Source organism: Archocentrus centrarchus, chromosome 2, assembly GCF_007364275.1.
Source record: "Archocentrus centrarchus isolate MPI-CPG fArcCen1 chromosome 2, fArcCen1, whole genome shotgun sequence".
In the NCBI taxonomy this organism is placed as follows: Eukaryota; Metazoa; Chordata; class Actinopteri; order Cichliformes; family Cichlidae; genus Archocentrus; species Archocentrus centrarchus.
This window is the reverse complement of record NC_044347.1, coordinates 10,216,209-10,242,637: the sequence shown is the minus strand read 5'-3', so window position 1 is coordinate 10,242,637 and position 26,429 is coordinate 10,216,209. Positions and strand designations below refer to the sequence as shown.

The 26,429-nt window shown below is 44.9% G+C and overlaps 1 protein-coding gene across 1 annotated transcript; it reads right to left on the bottom strand.

Moving 5' to 3' along the window:
• Window positions 1-466: 466 nt before the first annotated feature.
• Window positions 467-25,893, bottom strand: als2b (alsin Rho guanine nucleotide exchange factor ALS2 b). The gene is made up of 34 exons (XM_030748709.1): window positions 25,765-25,893; window positions 25,326-25,426; window positions 24,756-24,904; window positions 23,627-24,612; window positions 21,533-21,848; window positions 19,107-19,281; window positions 18,669-18,765; window positions 18,210-18,287; window positions 17,895-18,131; window positions 17,612-17,783; window positions 17,324-17,513; window positions 17,176-17,241; window positions 16,922-17,084; window positions 15,978-16,109; window positions 15,762-15,890; window positions 13,815-13,885; window positions 12,926-12,992; window positions 12,639-12,835; window positions 12,483-12,548; window positions 12,273-12,371; window positions 11,362-11,526; window positions 11,147-11,258; window positions 10,151-10,228; window positions 9,927-10,060; window positions 9,675-9,839; window positions 9,467-9,584; window positions 8,471-8,628; window positions 6,231-6,344; window positions 5,966-6,142; window positions 5,803-5,860; window positions 5,561-5,622; window positions 5,314-5,463; window positions 4,871-4,967; window positions 467-4,785 (listed from the first exon to the last, which is right to left on the bottom strand). Exons 2-34 carry the CDS (start codon window positions 25,343-25,345, stop codon window positions 4,747-4,749), a joined length of 5,037 nt encoding a protein of 1,678 aa, XP_030604569.1. The 5' UTR covers window positions 25,346-25,426; window positions 25,765-25,893; the 3' UTR covers window positions 467-4,746.
• Window positions 25,894-26,429: the final 536 nt, after the last annotated feature.

The following is a 26,429-nucleotide window of genomic DNA, read 5'->3' as shown; positions in this document are numbered from 1 at the left end:
GGCAGAGGCAGCGTAATGGTTTGGGCAATGTTGTGCAGGGAAACCTCGGGTTCTGCCATCCATGTGGATGTTAATTTTAATGAAGTCCCTCAAAGGCAACACCATAAAGTAGTGGGAGGGAAAAAAGGAGTCAAAGAATCCAAAATCCTTCAGTTTACAGCAGCAAATCCTCTCATTCAAGAACCTTTAACCAGTTTGTTTCCGTTTCAATCATTAGCTGCTTTTCCACAGCAGGACTCAGGTCCTCTTCTAGGGATTAGAGTCAGAATTAGTTCCACAGGAGTTATTTTACCCCCCCAAAACAGTTGCAGCTCAGGCAAAAGTCCTTTCAGAACAGGTGTCTAGAAGCCTCCATGCAGCATTTCAGTCAGCGTCTCAGTTATCTCAGTGACGTCTCTGCGACAGCTGGGAATACATGTTAAAAACAAAACAAAAAAAAGAAAATATCCTGGTAATTTTCCATCAAATGAGTTTATTGCCCTTTGTCATCAACTAAAAGTACAACATGTTTGACATCAAGTAAAAGACACACAGGTGAGCCTCGACACAGCGAGGAAACACCAAGCGTCCATTGGCAGAACAACCGTTAGTGAAGTGCGGTCAGTTAACCAGTCGCAGGTTTAAAACGTCAGCATTTCCTTCAGTTTACATTAAGCACAAAAGAACTGAACAAAGTCAGTCAGCGTGTGAACAACCGCTGCATCAGTCATCTGCTTTCTCAGTCAGCTGTGTCGCCGTCGGGAAAACCAGTTTTTACAGGCAGCGGTGAACCATGTCAGCCTTCAGATTTGAATAAAACTACAAACACACAGGAGATGATGCTGAATAACACCGGAGGGTGCTTTCTCGTCACTCGAATAACAGCAGAACTTGGCTTAAATGTCACAGTTGGCAAATAACTGTGGGATTAAAGTGTGGAGGAAGTATTTCAGGGATGAACTCAGTGATCTCAAAAAGACAATACCGCCCAGGCTCATGAACAGGGGGGCACAATACCGTTTGCAAACCTGCTTTAAAGGCAGATAAAAGCAGTGGCATCAACTATAAGAAGTTCACATCAGTAGGTTTGAATTTAATAACCGCTGTCGTCCGTTTTTCTGCTTGATTTCCAAATATCCTGCAGGGAAAGAGCAGCAGCTTCACCTCTGACCCGCTGGCTTTTCTACTGTGAAAACTATGTGAGAAAAGCAAAGCAGGCCGGGGCATTACAAAAAAAAAAAAAAGAGAAAGGATCACCTCTTAATCTCTTTTTTAAACTGGCATGTGTGACGCAGATCACAAGTTAGCAACGGTGCCTGATAGTTGTTTTTTAAAAAAAGAGCAGCAGCATTAACAGATGGCGCGGAGCTCTGAACTATATTCTGTCTGTAACAGCAGCATTAAAGCCGCCTGCGTCTCTGCTCAGACATCACCTGCAAAAGGGAAAAAAATACTCATTTTTTCATTAAAATGGTTAAATTAGAGTTCAAATTTGACCTTTTGCACTGATTATTTTGCAGATCAGTGACATTTGGACCTTCATTTGGTGGTTAGTTTCCTCCATTGGCTGTGTGACCTGTAACTGTGTGATTAATAGAAACATTGTCTGGATATCTGCAGCTCCCTGCAGCCTGCAGGTCAGAGGTCACTGCACGCTGCTAAAAGATGATTTATACTGATGGTAGGTGGTGTTTCTGCATGTGAGGCATCACGCTGCTTCCCAGCAGTAGATACTGACAGCTTCTCCTCCTCTCTATGGGCTCAGTCACACTGGAGTAAAAATAGGACGGCAGCGACCAACAACTTTTGATTGCAAGGCGATTGCACAGTTGGGAGGCAACTGGTCTGAAAACAATCACAGTCTGACTCGGACTGCAATTACTTTCAGACAGATTGGCAAAAGTAATTAATTGCAGCGATTAATTGCTGCCTAATTTATGAACAGATTGCCAACAATCTGAGTCAGTCTGTGCGGATGAGTGCAACTTGTCTGCAACACGTCTCTTTGCAATAAGGAACTCGACTCAACTGGTTGCCACCCAGTTATATTCTGGTTTTATTCTGATCTAAAAGCAAGGTTGCCCAGCACCTGTGTCATTTTGCTGTTATATTGCTGTCCTGCAGCAACGTTGTCATTATTTATGAAGGAATTTTTGAATTTCTGTAAGGATCTGGCTGCACTCTGAATAGAAACGATGCATTTTTAGCACAGTTGATTGGTGCATTATCACAAACTCGACTCCATTAACTGACAGCAGACTGACTGATTGCGAGTGGTTGCCTGGTTGCTGTCTTTGAAGGAACCATTGCAAGTTCATTATACAACAAGAATAATGTTTTGGCCGCGTTGCCATCTCAAACCTCTGTTTCCCCTAGTGCGACTGTAGCATTGCTCTCCTATAACTGTGCAAATTCCCTTCGTGGCCTTTCTGCTCCTGGATTTTAAACCAAAAGCAGCTTGTGTGCCAACTTTCTCTCTTAAATTTCAGAAACGATCCAGCAGAGTGAGTTTCTGCAAACATTTGAGACAACAAATAAGCCAATCAGCTGCTAAATTTATCTTCACATTAGATCAGTAAAAGGTTACAGACGCCGCTGATTTCCAAGAAGCACAACACACCTCAACTCTGTGTAACCGCAGAGCGAGCAAGTTATCATCGAGCTGCTGAAAAGGAAGCGCTGTTCAGCAAGGTAGCAGTGATACAACACGAGCGAATTAGGGGAGAAATGTTGGTCATTGTCAGGTTAAAAAAAAACAAAAACAAACAAACATGCACGCCTCAAAAATAGGCAGAATTTTCAGTTGTTTTGGGGGGATAAAATTTGAAGGAAAAATGTCTTCCTTAGCTTGAAAAGTCAGTTATAAGAGCAGAATGTGTTTTCCAAAAGAGCTGCGTAACTGTCCTGTTAATAATACTGAACGCTGGGCTCAGAAACACAAAGCAGAGCGGCCTCCTGCAAAAACTCGTCAGTGAAAAGATATTTCAGCTGACTGAATAATGGATCGCTCACCTTAAAAAAAAAAAAAAAAAAATCTACTGTACATATTTTTCCTCTGGCCTGTAGCGCTATTCATCCATCTGAGACTGTGGAGAAATGAGCCTTCTCTTTAATCGAATGAAACCAGGTGAAGCTCGCCTTGTGGTGCTCGAGGCTGAAAAAATACATTAGCAAACTCATAAATAACCTCATCACTCAAAAAATAAATACAAAAAAAAAAAAAATCTATCAAGCTGAAACTACTGTCTTCCTGCCCCCACTGCTGCCAATACACCTGCAAACTGTATCCCTGTGCAGAAAGAAGCATCGTCTTTTCAGCATCTCCCTGCACTGACACATCATTGAAATGGAGGTAAAGACCGATCTGGCCTCTTTTACTGAGCCGATCAGGCCAAAATGACTCCAAAGAGCGGTGCGCTCGTGCGGTGGTGAGGTCACCTTTGGTTTTACTTTAAATGACACTTTCTGTGCTTTCAATGTGCCACATTTCCATGTAAAGACTACATATTGCCTTGCTACTCACTCACCATGTTGTGCCTGCACCGTGAGGGCAAAACATCAGGAAGTGTGAGAAAAAAAGCTGCTGAATGTTGTGAAAAGTGACTAAATCCTCAACAAATCAGCAGCTGCTGTGACTGAGAGTGATGCCAGGTGAGATGAGATGGAACAAAAAGTTCTCAGCCCTACTTCTAAGATATTTAAACAGATTTGTTTTGCTTTGAGCACCACCGGGCGAATGGCACGCATCTCTACAGCTGGCAGCTCCAAAACTGGACACCAAAATCACGTGCACAGGTAGATAAACGGCACTAAACGCCAGAGGAAGAATGAGCATCTTTAACATAACAGTCCGAGGTCATGTTTAGAAGATGTGTGCATGTGCCTTCAAGTCAGCAATCCAGCCAAAGCTCGTGTTTAACAATCCTTCAAATGAATAAAACATAAACTTAGAGCTACAGTCACGTCAGTCACCTGCTGCACACTCCGTGTGCTTTCTATAAATACAGTATGAAACACGGCTGTGAGCTCATCCAGATAAATCCTCTTCAAATAAACCAAAAATAATTTTTGTCAGTTTGTTTTTCTTGTATTGATAGCGGGCTTGTTGCTGCCCCCTGTGGCTGACGGTGGAATTGCATCTACTGCAGCAGCAGCAGCAGGTTCCTCCAGGGGGCAGTAATGAACTCTAAAAACTGTCAGGTTTACTTACAAAAACACTTCCTGTTTCATCCATTCAGGACCGCCTCCCCCTGCAGTGGGCAGGACGGACACTAACAGGAAGCATCCTTCTCAGATAAAGTTTATGAATCCACAGGTTGTCACGATTTACTTCCTCTTCACGCACTGAGGGTGTCACAGCGCAAACTTCCATGTTTCCAGATTTTTTTTTTCCCCCCACAGTAAAGAGCTTAAAGAGGAATAAAAATAAGGTGTAGCATCCCACAGACGAACTTTGAACTCCATCCCTAGTAACCGGTGAAGAAGGTGATTTAATAATAGTCATTTGCATTTCCTGACTCCACCCACACTGGACGGTGCGACCCTGCTCATCTGCTTTCTACCTTCATCATTGTGGATGCATCAGAGAGGGAGGGTCTGTGATGTGATGTCTCTCAGCAGCATTTGATAACTCGGTCACATGACCCTTTGCGCCCTGTCTGTCGTCCTCAAGCCTGGCTGCTGGAGTTGAGAGGAGGGGAGGGGAGGGGAGGTGGGGCAGCAGCATGAAGATCACTGAGGAAGTAAGGAAGTAGCAGCAGCCTCATCTTAAGTGATCTTCTCATGCTGGATCTGGTAGTAACAGGCCTGGAGGAGGGAAAGACACCGAGTGAATGACTTAAAGGACTCAAAATGCCTGCAAATAAAGTGGTGTGTGCTGCGTGTGTGTTACCTTGAGGGTGGTGAACATGATGCCATGCTCGCCGTGCTGAACGCAGGGGTCCATCAGGTCTTCGATCAGACTGACCTCTGAACCGAGGTTCCTGATACTGAAGAGAGAAAAAAAAAAACAAAACTCATTCAGCTTCATTCCTGGACTTCACTAACTGAACCGGCTCTTCTGCTCATCTTCACTAATTTGAGCCACTGAGCTGGACCTCCTGATGACATCTGTGCTGTTTGTGGGGGATTTTAATGGATTATCTGACAAACAGTCTGACTCACTGTGTGGCAAAGACCACCCAAGACGTTGGTGCTTTTGTGTATCTGTGTAGTGTCTGTGGATACCCTCCACCCTGTCACCCAGAAACAAAACCAAAAACAGCACGGCAACGTGCCCAAACACTAATGCTGAGGCTGCAAAATGTGTGTGTGTGTGTGTGTTTCAGTGCTGACCGAGCTCGCAGCACCACATAGAGGAAGACGGGGAAGAGGTCGTCCATCGACCACAGGAAGTCCTGCTTCAGCAGCGTCTGGACCTCCTGTGTGATCTCCTCGAAGGTGAGCTGGATCACCTGCAGCTTGTCTGACGGGGTGAAAGTCGTGCTGAAAAAAAAAGAAACAAGGACACGTTACTTAATAGATTTTTCATCTTTGATAAAAGCTTCTCAGAGTACAGCACTGCACCCCCACTCTGCTGTACCTGATCTGCTGTAGTGTTTCCACTGCAGAGGCAAAGCAGGCGTCTTTGGTGCTGGAGATGACCTGGAGGAGAACAAACACTCTTTACATCATTCTAAAAACAATGGATGCAAACAACAATAAAATAATGTATTAAAAAGATCTGAATAATTTGATTGAAAATTCTTGCTTAGTATAGATAAATGATGTCCAATCAGCCCAAAAATATCTGAATGGGGTTTGAAAATATGAACAAAATGATACCTGCTGCTTTTCCCCCGGTGCAGGCAAAGAGGCGGGGATGGAAACAGGCCAAAACTTTCTGAAAGCAGGAGAACAAAAGAAGAAGAAGTAGTTACTGATTTGCACATTAAAAAAAAAAAACAAAACCAAACTCTTCTGCAGCAGCGTGTTCAGCTCGACGTACTGCTGAACGCCCAGGAAGGCGAGCAGGGCGAGGTCGGGCTGCTTGTTGAGGCGCAGGACGCACTCCCAGTACACGTCGTCCTCTCTCTCCTTGTCCAGGGCGTAGAGGGTGAAGAGCGGTGGGTAGAGACGGGGCAGCAGGACGGGGAGCAGCAGAGCAGAGCTGCTCACCACACGGCTGAAACACAAATGCAGGATGGAGGGGCGTTAATGTGAGCCGGTCGAGCCGGGACAGGAGTAACAGCGGGACACGGAGCGATCCTTACGCAGGTTTGGGCGACTCCAGTGGAGCATCGGCGTTGTCGGACTTCTTGTCCTGGAGGTCGGTGGTCGGCTCTGGAATTAGGCCGCCCTCTTCTGGCAGGTCTGGGAATAGAAATCTGAAACAACACGCACACGCAAAAATAAACAAGAATATAATGTAAACATGTTTATTTGCCTCTGAATTAAATATTTTTTTTATTTTTTAGCACTGGTCTTGCACTCATCTCACAGTTCCCGTCTTTGCACGCCTGAATTACTGACAGCCTTTCATTATGAGTTATGAACATTTCAGCAATGATGAATATTTTACAGCTGTAGCTTCCCAGTTTCTTACTTCCTTCTCTCATGTGATACCCACTTAAACATCTCTGGATTTCTGATATGTGAAGACCGAGTATCGAGGCCATTCTTTGATCACCATTTATAATGCTTTACAGATCAGTTATGGATCAATAAATAACACAATAACACAACAATAAGTTTATTTTTCACCTGGTTCACTATTCCTTAGAGAAAGCAGAGTGTGAGGATGAGGGGGATGACTTGCCTATTAATGTGGGTGAGGTCGCTGAGGAAGTTAAACAGCTCCTCAGTGGCAGGACCCCTGGAGGTTTTCCCAGAGTTCCTCAGGGTCTGGGATATTTTGGGGCTGTCTTGGTTGATATGTAGATATTAAGGGCAGTGCCCTTGGATTGGCAGACTGGGGTTGTGGTCCCCCTTTTTAAGAAGAGGGACTGGAGGGTGTGCTCTAATTACTGGGGAGTCACACTCCTCAGTCTCCCTGGGGAAGTTTGTGCTGGGGTACTGGAGGGGAAAGTCTGTTAGCTGAACCTCGGATTCAGGAGAAAAAAAATCCGGTTTTCATTCTGGTCATGGAACGCCGGACTCTTTATCCTCTTGAGGACGTATGAATCTATGTGGGAGTTTGTCCAACCAATCTACTTGTAATTTGTGGACTTGGAGAAGACATTTGACCATGTAACAGGGTATCCTGCAAGGAGTCCTTCCAGAGTACTCGGCATCTGGCCCGTTGTTACAGACCCTGTGCAACTGCAGTGGCAGCACGGTCTGTGTTACTGGCAGTAAGTCAGACTCATTCCCGGTGGGACTTCGCCAGGGTCGCCCTTTGTCCATAATTTTCATGGACATAATTTCTAGGTGTACAGACGAATTGGTGTCGTGTCTGCAGTGATGTGGACGCTACACCGGGTTGATCCAAGTAAGTGCCTGCCCTCACCTACGGCCACAGGCTCTTGGCAGCGACCTAAAGAATGAGTTTCTTCCAAAGGGTGGCTGGACTCAGCCTTAGTGATGCGGTGAGGATGTTCGGGATGAGCTGGAGCAGGTGGCTGGAGAGAGGGAGGTCTGGGCTTCTCTGCTTAAACTGCTGCCCCCACAACCCAGATAAGCAGCAGAAAGTGGACAGATGGCTGTTTCACTTTTCGGTGAAAATGACCGTTTTACTGTAGTTTTATCGACTTTTTTCTTATTCTAACCTGTTTTCATTTTGTCTTATTTCCTGTTCAGATCAGACCGGATTATCTCTTGAACACTTTCCTTTGTACAACATTAGTGTGTTCACAGATATATTGTCTGTGTTTTATACCAGACTCTTATATTGGTTTTAGGATTTTGGATCATTGGGTAGATTTCAGGGGTGGAGCAGAGAACATGCCTCCACCCCAGTGGAACACATGCATTCATCACTTGATGAAAGAAGCACTTAGAACATTAATAATGAAGGCACTAATGCCCTTTTCTTCATCTATACAGATTCACTAAGATGATTCCTAAAAATCAGACTAAACACAGACGTGAGCGGCATGTTTTAAATGTGCAGAAAAGAGAAGCGCAGCAGAGCTGTTAAATGAACTGGAAGGGCAGAAAGCCTCACTGTATTATGGTTCAGTGTCCTGAACTGATTTTTGTGTGGAAGTAACGACTGTGTTAGCAGAAAAAGTACAAATTCACCAGAATGCAGGAAATGTGGATAAAAATGATCATTTCATGCGTTACATCACACCATCTTTTGGTGTGAAATGCTACAAACTGTTAGCTGCAGAATTATTGAAATTAGAAGAAAAATGTGGATAAAGGAAAAATAATTTTTAGTTTTATATTCTATTAATCTTCTCGAGACCCCTTAGATTTGTCTTTCTTCTGGTTTGGGGTCAGTTCCCTCCATTTCAGTGTTTCTGAGTGAATCACAGAGCTGCTTCTCTACCAAAATCACAGCGATTACCTGACTATCTGGAAGATGCGGTTGAGGTAAGACTTGATCTCGCTGACAGCTTGATGCAGGAGCCGACGGTTGGCTCCGACACCCACGTAGGTCATCCTGTAGACCGCCACCAGGGACTCCAACAGCCGGCCCAGAGGGTGCAGCGGGGTGTCACATGCCTGGATGACAAAGGATCATTTTTTTAAAAAGCTGTGCTTACTCAGGTGCCACATCAATAACACTTCCTTTAACGTAAGGCTGCGTAACACCTACTGGACCCTGAGTCTGAACTTCCAATCAGAAGTGGACACTTAAGTATTGAAATCTAAAGTCAGCGTCCTCACATTGTTTCTGCAGACAGTTCACACATGCTGTGATTATAAAGTTCTGCAATTGAACTCACAAGAGTGAAAAAACATTCCTGATTTAAATTTAACCTCTGTGAGTGCTTCCAGCACTTTATTATTATTATTACCCTAACCCTATCTTTAAGAGGAGATTGGCTGAATTTACCTGCGTTTGATTTTTATCTGTGGAGTTGTGGAATTTGTGCGATGCACCTCCAAAAATGTAAAATTCTTCGCCCTCAGTCACATAGGCCTAGAGACTGGTTGTCAACCCCCTGGCAACCTCTGCTTGGCTAGGGGAAAGTATGTGTACCCCGACCGATTGGTCGTGTTTGCTGGAAATTGGTTACACATTGGCTGCTGCACCAAAAACCTCCCTGCGATTAGTTTGTCACAGTCACTGTAGCTTGCATAGAAGATGCTGGATCATCTAAAACACTCTCAAACCACTGAGTGGCAGTGAGACTTGAGAAAGTGTGATGCAAAATGGAAAAGGAGAATGTTCGTCTTCAAAGTGAAAGTTGTGTCTTTTGGACCTAAGACATTTTAAAAGGATGAAACTTTTTTTTTAAATTTTTATTTTACAAAAAGCAATCAGGTTGTTTTTTTATGCAGCTGCAGCACCGTAAACCTCTTTAGTACTTTTACCTCCTCGACTTGGTGAACCCACCTTGATCAGGTAGAGGCGGATGGCGTGATATCTCTCCATGGTGACTGGTCCTACGTGTTGCGGGATGACCTCCAGACTCTCCAGAGTTTTGTTGTGACACCGAGACAAACTCTCTGGACTGGGACACACAAACATTGGAAATCTCAAATTTTGCATTTTTTACTTGCTGACAGGAAGCTTTATTATACCTGAGGGCGTCGGGCTGTACCTGTCCAGGATATGTTGCCGGTTGGTGGTGAGGGCCACGGCGATGTTCTCCCAGGCCTTCTGGGGCTCCCCTCGGTTCGGTGCCTCACAGCCCAGCTGACTCCAGCACTCCTCGAAAACTGCCTGCCACTTATCCTCGGCGCACACGCACAGACGGCCCAGCTTCCTGCGGCATCACACAACGCACACGAAGTCTAAAAATACAGACACACCGAGCTTTCTTTAATATATATGAGACATTTTATGAGCTTACACGGCTCGGGTCTTGTCCTTGTCGGTGTCAAACAGGTGTGGTTTGAAGTAGGAGCCGGTTACTTTGAGCCCGGAGCCCCATTCACCGCTGAAGGAGCCCTCCAGGTAGTCACCGTTCGCCATGGTCAGCACACCCTGAGGGCCAGGAGCAAGGACATGTAAGACTGAGCGCCTGTGCCTAAATAAAACTTATATTCTGACATTTGTTCAGTGAGCATTAGTCACCTTTCCACTGAGCGTCCAGTCGTCGGAGAATTCACCCTCATACGTCGTGTCGTCCTCTGACAGGAGGACGCCAGCGCCCTGAAAGACAGAAAATCCACCAATGGGAAGAATCTCCCACTGCAGCTCTGTTTACATGACTCTGGAGATTCTTATTGATACTCTTTTCAATTATCAGTTTTCATTTGTTCTATTTTGTTGTGGTTCAGGCCTTTCTGATGATTTACAGCTCCAGTGAGAATTGAATAAAAAGTATAAATCCGTTTGTGTACTTAGACTAATTACATATATTTGGAAGAAAATAAACTCTTCACAAAAACTACTGAATATTAGATTCTTTAATGACTGTGCTCTACTTCAGCAGTTTTCCTGCATGTGAAAGTTTTCTGGTGCTCACTGAATAGCTTTTGGTCTTCCACCCAAAGAAAATCACCAGAACTGTGGAAAATATTTTGAAATGAGGTCTAATTTACTCAAGCTTTAAAAAAATTTGTTTTAAACAGCCTTGTTTATGAAACAGCAAAAAATAACAGGAAATACGCCGACTTCTGTCACGTTCCCTCGCACCAGGGCCCTGCTGACCCAGAAAAAGCCTGTAGTTTGTACTCTGCTGTAAGAGCAGCCTGTGCCACGAGTTTTCATAATAACACAGCCTGGGGTGACCCAACCTTGTTCCCTCCATGTCATTCCCATTTTTCCTGCCTCTCTTATGAACTGCTGCTGTTCAGTAAACCCATAAAGAGGTCTAAAATAATAATCTTTATATAATTAAATGCAGAAGAAAGGGATCCATGCTACACATTTTTTTTTTTTAACTTGCTCCTACTTTATTTACAGTCTTTCATTCCTCCGAACTATCTGGAAGTTAATCAGCTGGCTGTCAGCAGGATTTTTAGGCTTATGCACAGTCAGAGTTTCGGATATGATCGCTGGACAGATCTTTGGAAGAAGAATTTTAGGAGCAGACCTTCTATAAAAAAACTAAAATGAAGCGCTCACCATCATCTTGTTGTCTTTGAAGGCTCCTTCGTAGTACAGGCCAAACTGGGTGACCACGATTCCGGTGCCCTGCCGCTGGTGGTCCTGCCACATGCCCATGTACTTTTCTCCTCTGCAAAGCAAACGGACATTAAAGGAGGACCTTTATGTCTTCATGTGTTTTGATGGAAAGCTGTCACTAAATTTAGAGGAGAAAGAACTGCCCGACTTCATACTTTGTGATATCGTCAAAGACTCCGTAGCCCGTCTTCTTGTCCTGCAGCCACTGGCCGATGAAGACGCTGGGGGACGAGGTGTTCAGCTTGCCGCTGCGCAGCATGCCGTGACCGTGCCGCACGCCGTCCTGAAAAGACCCATCGTAAACTTCACCGCTGGCATACCTGCAGGCAGACAGACAACTGTTACATCTTTTAAAGCTTCAGGTACAGCTGAACCTGCATCCTTAAAATGTTCAGTGCTAAAACACTTCCCAGCATTCTCTCTGAACACTTCGTTTATCCAGCGACACTCCTGATCAGCTGCAACCTCTGCTAATGAGAAAGCCCTCATAAAAACTGTTTTAATATTTAAATATGGTGGCTCATTGTCAGCTCGTCTTCTCAGAAACTGAATAGCAGTTGCAGCTGGTCAGAAGTTTCCATCCACTCATAAGCATGAATTTCACTGTAATTTGGGGCTTTTAATGATTTCTTTGAAATGTTCTTCATCCAGGGTGGAATGATCGTACAGCAAACATCCTCAATGACTTTTAAAACAAGAACTCTGTGCACAAGTTTATTCTGGATTTTCTCTAATCCACACAGGGTTACATGCATGCATACACTCTCTTAAATCTTTTAATGAGACCGGTGAAGACTTTGAGAAAAGCAGCTGAAGGTGTGAACAGACTGCATGTGTGCACGACTTTCTGTGCAGCAGAGCACTGATGGAAAGTGTTTCACAGCTTGAAATGATCACTGAATCAGCAAAAATGGAGCTGCACTACATACCAAAACCCCCCGAAAGTTTTCCACCTTATACACACAAACTTCAACAAATAAAACCTTCCAGCAAAGTATTTCTAAATGCAATGAGGACACAACATCTAACCAGTAATCATGATGATATTTAGTTCCTTCCTGCTCACCTGTACGTGCCCAGGCCGTGCATCTTGCCGTCCTTCCAGTGACCTTGATAGTGGTCGTTCTTGCTCAGCGTCTTATTGGGAGCCACAAACTCGCCAAAGCTGCACAAACAGACGAGAAAGTGATGAGATCACCTCTCGCACTCAGATAAAAGCACCAGGCTCTGAACACTTAGTACGACAGATTAGGAAATTTGAGTGGCCAGCACTCACCCATCTTCTAGTCCGTTCTTGAACGTCCCCGTGTATATTCTCCCATCAGGCCATTTCAACACGCCTCTGAAAACAAAACAAAACTTTTCAAAAAATCATGCGACACATAAATAAAATTATCTTTAAAAGTGTAAATTCACAGTTTGAACATCCAACCTGCCGTTGGGCTTTCCAGACAGCCAGCGACCCTCATATATGGCATCCTTCAGCCGCCCCTCCTTATAAAATGTGTAGGAAGCCGTTCTGGAGACGGGAGGCTCCAACTTCTGCACCGTGCCGCCTGACGCCGCGTCCCGCCCCGCACCGCTCAGCACCTGGTCCACCGCCTGGTTGATGGAGCGAAGCCACTTGGCCTAAGAACGAACATACGGCTCAGGAAGCGTCGTTTTTAAAAGGCGAGCGTCACCATTAAAATAAAGAAATAAATCAAATTAAAAATGTACCTTCTCCATGGGAGTCAAAGCGAGCAGGGTGAACGTCTCCTCAGGTGTGATCACCTTCAACCCATATCTACACACACACACACACACACACACACACACACACACACACACACACACACACACACACACACACACACACACACACACACACACACACTCTTGCTTTACACTGTAAACCGCACATTTTACAGGTCACAACATGCACTGAATTTCTTAAAAAGTATAATGTACATACATGTTTTATGATTTGGAGCACAATTATTTAACAATATTTACTCAATTAGTCATAAAAAAATAAAGAAAATCAAACAGTTTCTGTGATCATCACTTTTTTTTTTTAATTCCTCCGTTGTTGTAACTGCTGCCTGGAATGTAATGTGATGCTACAGCCAGAAGGTGGCAGTACTGAACATAGAAGGTGTTTGCCAACTACCAATGAAGGACCTTGCAAACTACCACAGACTTCATATGAAAGATAAAGTCTTTGATGTAAAAGCTCCTGGGTTGAAAAAAATTCAAGTACCTTAAATTGACATTCTTACTAATGTCCAACAGGGGGCGACTCCTCTGGTTGCAAAAACATGTCCAGCTGTCCAGTCTCTGACCCTATGACCCTATTTCACCTCAACTATGACCTCATTAAACGCTTTCCTGACGAGTTTTCTGTCTAAGTCTCTTGTTTCAAGTCTAAACTAATAAAATATGATAGTCCCCATTAGAGTATAAGAGGATGATAAAGCAGAACATGCTTTACCATGTTAACTTGCTATGAGCATACAGTACTCAGAAACAATGACTGCACCTCTTGAAAAAAAGCATTTAAAAAGGCTCCCCGTTATCCCTTTAATTGTTTAATTATTATAGAAAACCTGCAACTAAATAAACTTACAGGCCCGTGTCCTCTTCAGGGATCGGCTCCACCCACAGTGTGGCCAACGGGAAGATGTGATGGGTGGAGAACTGGAGGAGAAGAAACGATGGAGAGAGGGAGGGAGGACAACAAGATCAAATAGAAAAGAAGGATCGAGAAGAGATGGCAAAGAGCGATCGTTCATGAAAGGGAAAATAAACAGTGACACTGACATGAGCTCAGTCACTACGAATGAGCAGGTGGGTCACACACTGCAGGTGAGCTACAGACTTCACTGTGACCGAGCAAACTGGGGACGACCACGTCATAACGGCCTGCTTTACATGTTGAGCAGCATTACGGTGAGTCCTTTTTTGGTGACATGCACAGGAGTAACTGTGTGCCGGACTGTCCTGGAAATACGAGACATCTTCATCCTCATCCTCACCGCTCATCTCAGTCACACTTTGGATGATTATAAGCCTACAATTCTACTTCTAGATGCAGAGATTCGCCTTTTTATTTAAGACTCATAAACAATACTAAATTAGGTGATATTATTATTATTAACTTGCATAAAACATGTGTTTCACACGCTTTTAAAGAGGAAGTTAAAAACTAAGCATGCATGCATACAATCGCAGTCTTCTGCTTTCAGTTACTACTTTCTCCATCCAGATGCTACCAGCTGCTGAGTGAGTGTACACGGACAAACTTTGTTCATTTCTGTCTTTCCAAACACAGACAAAACGAGCATGACTCAGGGGAGGCGTCAAACCAGTCAGGGTGCAAGAGGGGAGTCGAAATGTGCACAACAACCACGTCAGAGATGATGAGGAGGCACGGACAGGAATATTAAAGAGAAAGAAAAAGGAAACGAGTGAGGAAAGGGGTAAGGAAACTGCTGTGGAGAAGTGAACCAGGAAGTGCTGGTATTTTTCCACAAAGATGTGTGCTTTCAACCAGCAGCAGAAACCAAGGCTTTAGCAGGAAAGGAGAACTTGAGCAGGATGAAGAGTTTTAGCTGGACTGGTTGCAACGAGGAAGGAAAAACAGGAATATGTAAGAGCTGAATGAAAAGCTTGAGCCTTGGTTACTGTCTGTTCATCTTCCCACACAGAGTCCCACAGGTGGGGAGCGGGTGGAGGGCAGAGGAGGGGATGGGGCTGGTATCAGTGGAGATATTTAAGTAGTGATGCACCCACAGTTGAGGGATTTTTTTTTTTGCTGATATTGACTTAAGATTAGGCCTTAAACTTTCCTTCCAGTTTGGGCTGGATCAGGTTACACTACAACAGGCCGAGGCTGCAGTTTGTGCTGCTTCCCATTAGCATTTCTACTTCACTACCTCTTTTACTCCACTAAGAATTTATTCATTAGTTATTAATCTCTGCTTCTCCTCCACAGTGTGTCTTTTGTGCCGGAGGTCTCTTCCAGCTGCCAAGTGCTTTCTGATCGGAGGTCATTTTGATTGTTGGGCTTGTTCTTCTTCTTCTATGGTCTTTACCTTACAATATAAAGCACTTTGAGGGAACTGTTGTGATTTGGTGCTATATAAATAAAACTGAACTGAGTATTTGTTGTAGCACAGGTGCATCACCAGCTTAAATCCATCCAGATTTTGGCTTCCAAATTAAAGCTAGTAATAACTTGCTGCTTAAGTGTGTTTGTGTGTATGTGTTGTCTCACAGGGCCAAATCTTATGACACAAAGTCTCAAACCCTTCACACACCCACCCACACAGGAGGAGGAGGAGGAGGACAGTGGGACAGGGGGAGAATTGGGGTTGCTGTGCTGAGGTTTGCTGCTGGCTGCATACTTACAAGATTTTTACAAGGCGCCACGCCCTGACAGCACGGAGGCAAGCACACACAAACGCTTGAAACACACCAGGTTACAGTGTCTGAAATATGGGGGCTTCATAAAAGTGAAAGAGGCGAAGAAGTGATGGAAGTGTGTCTGTGTGTGTGTGTGTGTGTGGCTGACCTGTGCGTGGACCAAAGTGTCGTTGAACAGGATGAACCAGTTGACGGAGAACCTGCCGGCGTTCTGCAGGGTCAGACCCTTGTTGCTGCTTTCGCAGATCAGCCGCCGGTGAGGCTTTCGCAGAGAGTCCTGACGATACACAAGGACACCATTCAACATTATGTGGCTTCACTCTGGCGACTGACAACGAAAGGCTAATGAAAGGAGCAAATTTACCGTCATTTTTCCAGGAAAGCTCTTAAAGAAGTGAACGGTGTAGTCGGCCTCTTTCCTTTTTCTCTTCAGTCGCAGGACCGACGCTTCAAACTTGGAGCAGCTGTCCTGCAGCTTCTGGTACTCAGTGGAGCACTAAAGGAAAATAATGACAGGATTCATCTGAATAAAAAGCAGATTATTTCCACTTTCATGTTTTTTTGTTTGCTAAACCACTTAACACTGGACTATGAATCATTCAGTAAGGGATGAACCAGTGTTGTCTCTACACATAACAGACGAACCCATTTTAAATTGTATCTGTAGACACTTTGTTACGAGGAGCCTGTTGCAAAAAATACATCATTTGTTCCCATTTCTTTACTTGAATCTAAGAAAAATTCCAAAGTTTGGCAGACATAAAACTTGGCATATTTCAGCCTAGTGTGCAGCGTGTCCTTAAGCATATTGAGGAAACTGGACAAAAGAAAAAGTGGAGGGCCTAAAAAAAACCGTCTCCAGCAGCAGCATCAGCACAGAAGCACTAATCAACAAGCTCTGAGCGCAAGATCAATAGAGGCTCTCTGTCTTCTATGGCAGAGGACCTGAGCTTGGAGGGCAAAGACCACCCACAGGGCGAGTGGGGGATTTTTTTTATATATATTCAAAACCGTGCCATTTCCCAAAAACTAAAAACTTTTAATTCTAAAAAAAACAAACAAAAAAAAAAAGGTTTAATGCTTTAAAATTCAAGCTATATTAAAAAAAAAAAGCAAGTAAACAAATAATTTCCTGTAGGCTGGTTATTCCAGTTATTCAGGAGGAAACTGAAGGCTGTGTTGAACATTGCTGCCAAACATTTCTATTAGAAATATCAAAGTTACCACAACACAAGAGCTTAAAAGAGTAAACAACAATATACAAACTTTGAGATCACGTGTGCTGCTGCTCATGTTTTTTCCACCTACCACTTCGAAGCAGGTGGCCAGTTTGAGCAGCAGCCGGCCGTAATCGTAAACGTGGTGCGTCGGGAGGTAGAAGAGCGCCACCAGGAGGTCGGCCGTGGTAAGGTTCTCCTCGCTGCACTCGGACAGCTTCTGGAGCAGCTCCGGACTTTTCCCAAACACGTCTCTGCAAGAAAATCACCACAAATTTGTTAAAAATGAGTCAGCTTTTCTTTTTTTTTAAAGAGTTCATGTAAAAATAGTTTGCGTGCACTCACACGGAGGGTTTGGTCAGAGCCTGGAAGCCTCCCATCACCTGGAAGTTTCCGACGGCACTGCAGTAACTTCATACAGAAACACAGGTGTTAAAAGTGTTACGATACGAACAAGCGAATGTTTCAAGTTGTGAAGCTTCTGAACACGTACTCATGGTAAGAGTCGAGGAAAATGCTGATGTGCTCGAGGATGAGCAGGTTTTTGACTTCACGGCCACGCCGCAGGTTGGCAGTGAGGCTGGTGGCGTGCTGCCCAGTCAGGTGACACAGCCGGGCGAACCTGCTCGCCAGCGTCTGCAGGAGGCCGAAGAGGACCTGACCGAGGGCCGAGCTCAGAGACTCTGGAGACGGATGGCACCCAAACAGAAGAAAATCAGAAACAACAAACGGTAAAAATCAGAGCTGGAAAACTTCCACCTTCGTGATGCTTATTTCTTACCCAGCTCCAGCAGCGGGCGGATAATCTGAGACTTGATGTTACACAGCTTGCAGTAAAACTTCCTCTCGGTTGATGCGAGTTCATGGAGGCTGGCGATGAAGCCCATCACGTTCCTGTCAGAGAGCGCCACACACCGCCGCCCGCCCGCAAACACGCTGTTCACATAACCGAGCTGGAAAACAAACAAACACACACACACACACACAGTAGAGGAGTTTACATCAGTGCTGCAGTGAATCTTTCATGCAGGACTCGAGCTAACCTGCAACCGTAAACCACTTACATTCATGCAGAAGGGCAGCAGAACAGGCTGCTGAGTGTACCCCCCCGCCTGCTCTTCCTCCTCCTCCTCTCCTCCTCCCTGCTGATGCAGCTCCTTCCCATTGCCCCGCTCCTCCTCGCCCTCCTTCACCTGCTGCCCGCTGTAGTAAATGATGGGCTGGATGCAGTCTCCGTCTGCGAGCAGGAGGGTGTGTCTCTCTCCCGCGCTCACGTCCCACACTCGGATCCCCTCTGACAGCTGGATGAGGAAAGCAGATGTTAAAAACAAACTTACAAGGTTTACGAGCATGAATGTGGGCGTGGCTGGCCTCCTGACCTTGGCGAGGCGGGGCACGGTGCTCGGTGACTCCATGTGTCCCAGCTGACCGGAGCTGTTACTGCCCCACGAGAACACCTGGAAGACAAAGAAATAAAAACAAACACACGCAGACATGAACACGTCTCTTAATGTAAAAATCTGTATTTCCTGTCATATAAACACTTTTCCAATAGTGGATGCTCATATGAAACATGGAAAACATCACAGACCAAGTAATCACTTGAACAAAAACCAATTAAGAAGCACTGGTTTAGACAATCACGACAGTGCTGTTTTATGTCTTTCTGCTTTCACGCAGAAACAAAATGATGAAAAACCCAGTTTTAAAACCCACCTGTGGATTAGACCTTAGAGTTTTGGAGGCAACTGTTTATGTAGAACTGCTCTTACTTTGAAAAATCAGATAAGATTTGAACTTTTCCACCTCAACACTTTGGTTTAATAAGCCAAACTGACCTGACAGTGAGCTGTCACAGCGAGGGAATGGTGAGCGCCGGCAGCCACCCGCACCACCTCCTTGTTGTTCAGACTCTTGATGCAGAGCGGCTGCAGTCTGCAAACAGACACAAAGTTACTGACGTGCTGTGCAAACACACAGTGCTTACAAATGAGTTCATGGTTTAGACAACAGCAAACACAAACGTAGAGTCTAAAAATCATGAAAAACTTGATACTTGGTGATCCTAATTCTTTAGATTAGAACTCATAATTTCTTCTTCATGCTTTCCTTTGGTTTATTGAAACCTGTTCAATAGTATTTGTTCAGGTAGTAAATCTGTAGATCCTTGATTTATAATCTAAATAACAGTTATTGAGACTGGGGAGTGTACACATGGGAAAGTGAAGTGGGTTGACTTTGTTGTCATGTGCTTGCCTTCTTGAAGCAGGTCCTACCTGGCCAGGTTGTCTCCGTGTCCCAGCTGCCCGTGCTCGCCATGACCCCAGCTCCACACCTCCGTCTGCAGGGTGGGCAGCACCTCATGGTCCTCGGGGACGGCCCCTCCCAGAGGGGTGAGGGCAACGGCTCGCACCCTGGGACGACCGACTTTCCTCAGCAGCCGCGGCGACACTGCACAGAAAAATTCATCGTCTTTAATAATCCATTTAAAAACTATAAAATGGATTATAAATGGATTCAGCTTTTGGCTGAATGAGCAGATACAACTAAATTTACGAGTTCATGAAATGATGACATATTTTTACAACATGTCTGATCCAGAACAAAAGCATGCCTGCACAGAGACACATCAGCCACATGACAAACACTCGTATCCACGGAGTCAGTGTGTTTCCTGTCCTGTGCTCATGACTTACAGTAAGAACAGATGAAAAGTTAATGTTTTGTTGCCAAGGTTGTGCTTTTAAGTTACTTTTTTCAATGTGTGAAAACAGTTTAAACAATTATTTTGCGTTTCTTTCTAGAAATGCTAACGCTCTCTTTCTTTGAGCTGTTGGGGTAACTAACTGGAGTTTTGCCAGCGTGCTCTGACACAATTAAAGCTCCCAGAGCCAAACTGGAGAGAATGCAGGTGTTTACAGTGAATTTAATCATCTTGCAAACCTCTCCTTTCACTCTTGCTGCTCTCCTTCTGTCACAAATCGCCCCTGACACTCGTCTCCACCCGCCCCACCCTGCCTGCACTCTCTTCTTCCCCTCTCTTGTGCACTGTTGCATACTGCGATTAAAACATGAAGTTACAGTGGAGTGATATTAATGGTTAATAACCTTCATAGGAAGATGAGTGTTGCCCACCTTGCAGGAATGAATGCTTTTACTATTTAATCCATGAGGAAGAATTTGATTTTTAAGCCTTTAGTGACTGAAATAAATCAATCAAATCATCTGCTTAAACCACGTTTATCTCTAACTGTTGTACAGATGGAGGAAAACGTAAAAATAATTCTAAATTATTCCAACATCCACAGACGCATAAATCAAACAGTAATAATTAACAACATAAAGACAATCACCTACACAGGCTGAACTCTCGTTGCTGGATTTGGCTGGTGGAGTACAGCACATGTATAAAGTTTTCAGCATCAAACCTCATCTTTGAGGTCTTTAAATACTGACATTCGTAAGATGTCAGCTCACGAGCAGATGATGAAATCTAGAGCAAACTATGCCAGGCTCTCTGTGAGGAAAGAACGATATGACGACAGACAAGCGAGGATCTAATTCCTGCTCGGGGTCAGGCAGAAGCAAAGGCCTTTCCCATAATGCACCAAACACCTTTCTCTCTAAGTCACATCTAAAACCTTCATTCTGCTCCATTAAATCTGCCAAATCCTTCTGTTCTCTCTGCTGTTTTCCAGGGCAGTGAAACAGCCTGCCAGAAGGAGAGCTGGTAGTTTTAACATGAAGCTTTCACAGGCAGCACAAACCAAAGAATTTTGCTACTTTTAGAAGTGAATCAAAAAAAAATTATTCATCCATTTAAGAGCTTGTTTGGAAAGAAATGTGGAATGTAACTTTTTAATTTTTTAATTGAAAATTTTCCCCATTGAAAACAACTCATGTTTTCAATGGGGTGCGTGGGTGAGTTTTACGTTTCTGCAGATGTGGAGAGAGTAATATATTTGTCTAGGATACATCTGTAAATAATTAACATGTAGGGTGTTGACCTTGGACCTTTACCAAACAACAAACTTTAGACACATGACTGGATTTTCTTGTCATTTTTTTGAAGTGTTCTTGAGCTGCTTTTTCACTCATTTTCAGTCCAGTTGATCCATCTGTCATTGATCATCCTGACAGAGCAGAACAAAAGGCAGAAACATCCAAAGAAGAGCTTTGAATGTCCTTCAAGAAGCCTGGAGAACTATTCCTGAAGACTACTGAAAGAAATGAGAAGAAAGCTGCCTCAGAGTTCAGACTGTGCTGAAGAATAAAGGCGGTCACACCAAATATTGACTTTCAAGCTTGTTAGAAATTGTTTGTTTTTACTTTTCTAAAAAAAAAAAAAAAAAAGAAAATATAAAGAAATGAGGGGTGGCTCAAGACTTTTGCAGCGCTGTGTGTGACATGGTCATAATGCTGATGAGAGCATTTTCATGTCCATAGAAATTCTGCTAAACATCATCACATCTTTACAATCAAACAATCAGATTCACCAACATCTGAAGCCAATTAGAGACCAATTAGCTGGAGGTGACAGTGTGCTGAATACAACAAACAGACACAGCATGCCACAACGCTGAGCTCACAAGCTGGACGATGAAGCGTGAACGCGTGCGGACTGCCATTGACCCCCATGAGCGCAAGGCGTACTTACGCAGCAGGGCATAGGAGGAGGAAAGGAGGTGAACAGCGTATCTACCCTGTGAAAGCAGCCCCGGGAGTGAGAGGCGGCGCCGCAGGCCGTCGGCTTCCTCCTCGCGGATGTCCCCTGTGCTGGAGCTCTTCTTCCCCTGCATGGAGTCCTCCTGGCGGACACGCTCGGCTGAGTTATCGACCACTCCGGGGGATCCTCCTGACCGTGACGCTCCTGAGGGGAGGTAGAAGTTCATCATCTTTTTCAGGGACAGGGCTTCGTAGGTGGAGGCAACCCGCTCGCCCACCGCAGAGGCGCAGGAGGCCACCAGGTTGTTGAGTGTGGAGGTGGGGGTGGAGGATATCAGTCCTCCAGCTGAGGGCTGGAAGAGAAGTGAAACAGGGTCACAGGTTTAAAGGAGTTTGGGTGAAAGATGGAAGTTCCTCCCTGACTACCATAAAAACACTGAAAGCTGTGGTTTCATGTGACTTTTCAAAGAAATTGTGTGTTAGATTTAAAATAGGAGTGATCTGAAGTCCTGGTGCTTTTGTTCTGTCATTCAAAGGGCTTCAAACTGCACCAGAAGCATTTCAGAAGTGCAGTGGCTAACTCTCTGAACACTTCAAACAACTGTTAACATTACACCGCCATCATCAAACTGCCTGATTTTCAGCTTTCCTGTGATCCTTGAACAATTCGAGTGCAGGAAAAGAAAAAAGATCAAAACTACACTTAAAAATGCCTATTTTAAAAAGTCACCAATAATAACAGTAATGCCATACAAATGTTCAAATTCAATTTCTGAGTTATTTCTACTTCTAACTGTAGTTGCTCTAATCCTACACAGTCATGGGTGACCTGCAGGGGTCTGCTCCTAATCCATAGGTGCTGCTTCCTATGTTGGAACAAAGGAAGTCAGAACAGAAACTGTTGCAGCAACTTCCCTCTGTCCCATCTGGAAGTCTCCAAGTTCCTCCATTGATGTTTCAGACAGATGTCAGTAGAGGCTGACTCGCAGCTTAATGCCGTCTGTGCTGAGTTTACAAAAACAGGGCGGTAAACCACAAACTGAAGTGACCCCAAACAATCATGGTGTGACTTTTTGCATGCGTTGCAGGGCTGCTCAAAAAAAAAAAAAAATCCTAATCACAATTTTTTGGTTGATATAGGCGTTGGAAAAACATTTAAATCGCAGATTTACCAAATCAAAAACAAAACTGTGCCTTTTTATCTGCAGAATTATTTGTGCTTTAATTAGAGCCTGACTAATTTATCAGGGGGAAGATATTAGCTGTTTTCCAGTATATTGGTATCAGCATTTATAACAGCCGATAAATGAAAATTTAAAGTAAAAGAAGAGACGGGAGAAATACCCTTTAACCATCTTAGGAATGCTGATGTTACATAGTTTGTCCACCAGAGGGCACTCTGCAGGTTCCCTGTGTGCAACGCGTTTCTAACATTACAAACACAACAACCAGCTGATCTGAGCAGAGTCGGGCAGAGCACGCATGAGTAGTTAAATAACTCCACATACAAATGTTACGGAAAGAAAAATATTGGACGAAATATCAGAATATTGGATTTTTTAAATCACCAAATATCAGTATTGACGAGTGAATCTGGAGATGAAACTGAGGGTGCTGAAATATAACAAAGCATCACTGTGTAACAAAACGCAGCCTAATAATCATTTCAGCTCAATTATTTTGTTTTTACTAATTAATACTAACGAAAACTGTGACTGAAAATAAAATATGATCAGGGTGCAAGTATAAACAAGATAACCAGATATTCCTCACAGGGTTTTATTTTGAAAATTGACCAGACGCTCCATGCCATCCCCATGTCTGACTTCCTGCACCTGTGCAGCTTAACGCAGCTTCTGTCAAATATAAATTTGGGGCATATTTTTGGTAATATAAGAGAAAAAAATATATAAATAGCTGAAAAAGATTACATCAGTTTTGAGTTGTTAACTCACATTATGAATCAAATTTTGCAGGAAAATTGGAAAGAAAAGGAGAAATATTTCCATCAGACTATAAAAGCCTTTAAAGATGAATTTAACAAATCATTAGAGAATGAAAACTCGAGTTATGTGAGCCACAGATTATCGTTTTTCTTTTCTTTCCACTATCATGCTGTAGTCGAGCTCACCAGCAGAGTGTGCAGCCCTCCGCTCGCCTTCGCTTCCATCTGCGTGCTGTCCGACAGCTTCCTCAGGTAATCCTTCACGGCCTGCTCGTCCGGATACGGGGAGCTCTTGACCCCGGAGGCAGCGCCACTACTGCCTTCAGATGGAGCCAAGGTGTCCGAGTCCGAGGCTTGGAGCACGCCGTTAACCAAAGATGCTTCCCCTTCCTCAGGGGCCTCGGGGTGGGAGAGGTCAGAGGTGGGGTCAGCGTCTGCAGCAACTGCAGGAGACTCAAGCTTTGAGGTGTAAGAGGGGAGCACTGGCTCTGATGGGGATGTTTTGAGACCTGCACTGGGAGCAGGAGCCTCCAGCTTGCCATCATCCTCAGTCAGCTCCACGCCAAGCGGGCAGTAGTGGCCGTCAGAGATGATGACGTGGTCCTCTTTGTCCGTCATTGTGTAGAGCAGCTGGTTACACCTGCCGCATTTGTCCACATGTGGCCGGTGGCTGTCGTGAGACCCCAGGCAGCGCACCAGAGCAAGGCTGTGCGAGGTCCCGCAGGCCACCTGTAACACATACCGGCCCGCTAGGTGCTCCACTTTCTGAGGCTTCCACACAGGGAAGACAGCGGCATGGAGGCCCAGCTGGCAGCCGCTTCCCCACGCCCACACCTCCCGCTGCACCGACAGAGCAAGCGTGTGCTTCTCCCCACAGGCCAGCTCTAGCACCGGCACCATCTGCGGGGGTGCAGCAACAGCTTCCAACTCCTGCAGGGCGACTGGGGTCGGGTTGGGAACGCTGCTGAGGCTCGACAAGCCGCACTGCCCCGCAGCGTTCTCCCCCCACATGTGGACGCCGCCATCCTCCGTCACAGCCCCGCAGTGGAAGCTTCCTGCTGCGACTGCGACTACCCGCTGCCCGCTGAGCGCGCCCTCCAGGGTTGGTTTGGCCGGCTCTGGCACTTGACTCTGCTTCCACGGCAACTCGCCGAAGCTGTACACCTGTCCCCCTGAAGAGGAAGTAACAGTCAATCAGTGTGGGTTAACTTTAGCTTTACCTAAAACATCAGGATCAAAATCAGAATGAAGAACAACTAAACCCAGCAGTGTAAAATCTCAGCATTAATCATGAAAAGTCATAAAAATGTCCCACCTTCCACCAGGAGAACGCCATGCCGTGTGCCCAGAGCAACCTGAAGGACTGGCCGGGGGAGGAGCAGCCTCTCGGGGGTGACGCTGTAGGAGTAGCCCTTCCAAGTGTGGAGCAGTCCTCGCTCACCACCGCCATCGTCATCCCCAGAGCTGGGAGAGAGTCATGGAAATTAGCAAGAAGAATGAAGAGCTCGTTTGGGAAGAGGAGGGGGACACAAATTTCAAAGGGAGTCTAAAGACCCGTCATTACAAAATGCAGGAAACTGGCTACTGCATTTAGGACCTTATCTAACAAAACTAATTAAAAGCGAAACTAAAATCACATGATGAGTCAGATCAGAGTGAGAACTGTGTGGGCGGCTGATGAAGCAGAGCAGAGGCGGACAAACCGCCTGGCAGCAGGTCCTTGGCCGGTGTTTGAGCCTCCACCTCCTCTCTCACAAACAGCAGATGTTTTGTGGGTGAAAGCACAACAACTCCGCAGGCAATGTCACATGGTGATCACGGGCCGCCAGCTGAGTGGGATAATCCTGCAGAGGAGAAGGAGGAGGAGGACTCTGGGTGGACTTACCACTTCCTCTGGGTTTCCATCAGTGGGGTGGATACTCCTCTATCAGCATGTCACGCTCAGGACCCCTCCTGCTGCTGCTAATGAAAGCTCTGAAAGCAAAACTACACACACGACACATAATCAGTCCAGCTATCTCAAACCTTACAGCCAGAGTGACTGAATTATGGGGGAATACCCAGAAGGAAACCCCTGCATCTAAAGCCAACAGGCTGCGATGTCAAATTAAAAGCACCCCAGTTCACGTTTATGTATTTTACCCCCCGCAAAACTCCTTATAAAGCGTTTGTAACCTCGTGCAGGTTTTTCCTGTCTTGTTATTAGCTGCTGGTTGATAACATTAGCTGATCAGCTAATTAGCCACAGCACTAGCTTAAAGCACAGGTGCTCCCCGCTCTGTTTTATTTTTTAAAAAAGCCTCCGTTTATGTGACCTTCCTTACCAGCCGGCTGTCTACGCCGCTCCCCGAGATGTTCACGGAAACAGGCCGGTTACACACGCGTCCGTTGGCTCGGTTAACTGCTGCTTGCTGTTCATCTCTCTGTAATGTTGACACAGAGCAGCGCCGCTTACGCCGAAGATCGTCTACAGAATAAGAGGGCTCACTCCACCGCGGCAGCGAGCCCCAGCGCAGCGGACGCGACTTAAAGCCAAGCCGATCCAACTTTATTTATAAAGCACTTAAAAACAGCAACCAAAGTGACCAAAGTGCTGAACACGGGAGCAAAAACACACCAGAACAAGAGACACATAAAACACAACACAACATAAAAGCATCAATAAAATACAAGACACAATTGAACATGAGTGAAATAAAATAAAATAAAATAAAAAAGTAAAATCAAACTGGGTCGAAAGCCAAGTAGAAGAGGTGGGTCTTGAGAATGGATTTAAAAATGGCCAATGAAGAGGTCTGTCTAATGTGCAAACATACGTGGAAATACTATATGAGGCAAAAACAGAGTTTGTACATTTCTAGATTAAAGTTGCCTCCTGAAATCAAACCGCTATTGCCAGTGCACAGCTGCCTTTTTAGCACCTAAACACAGTGTGGTAATAAGTGTTAGAACTATGAGAGCTGTCCTTACTCTCAAAATTTTGATTTTA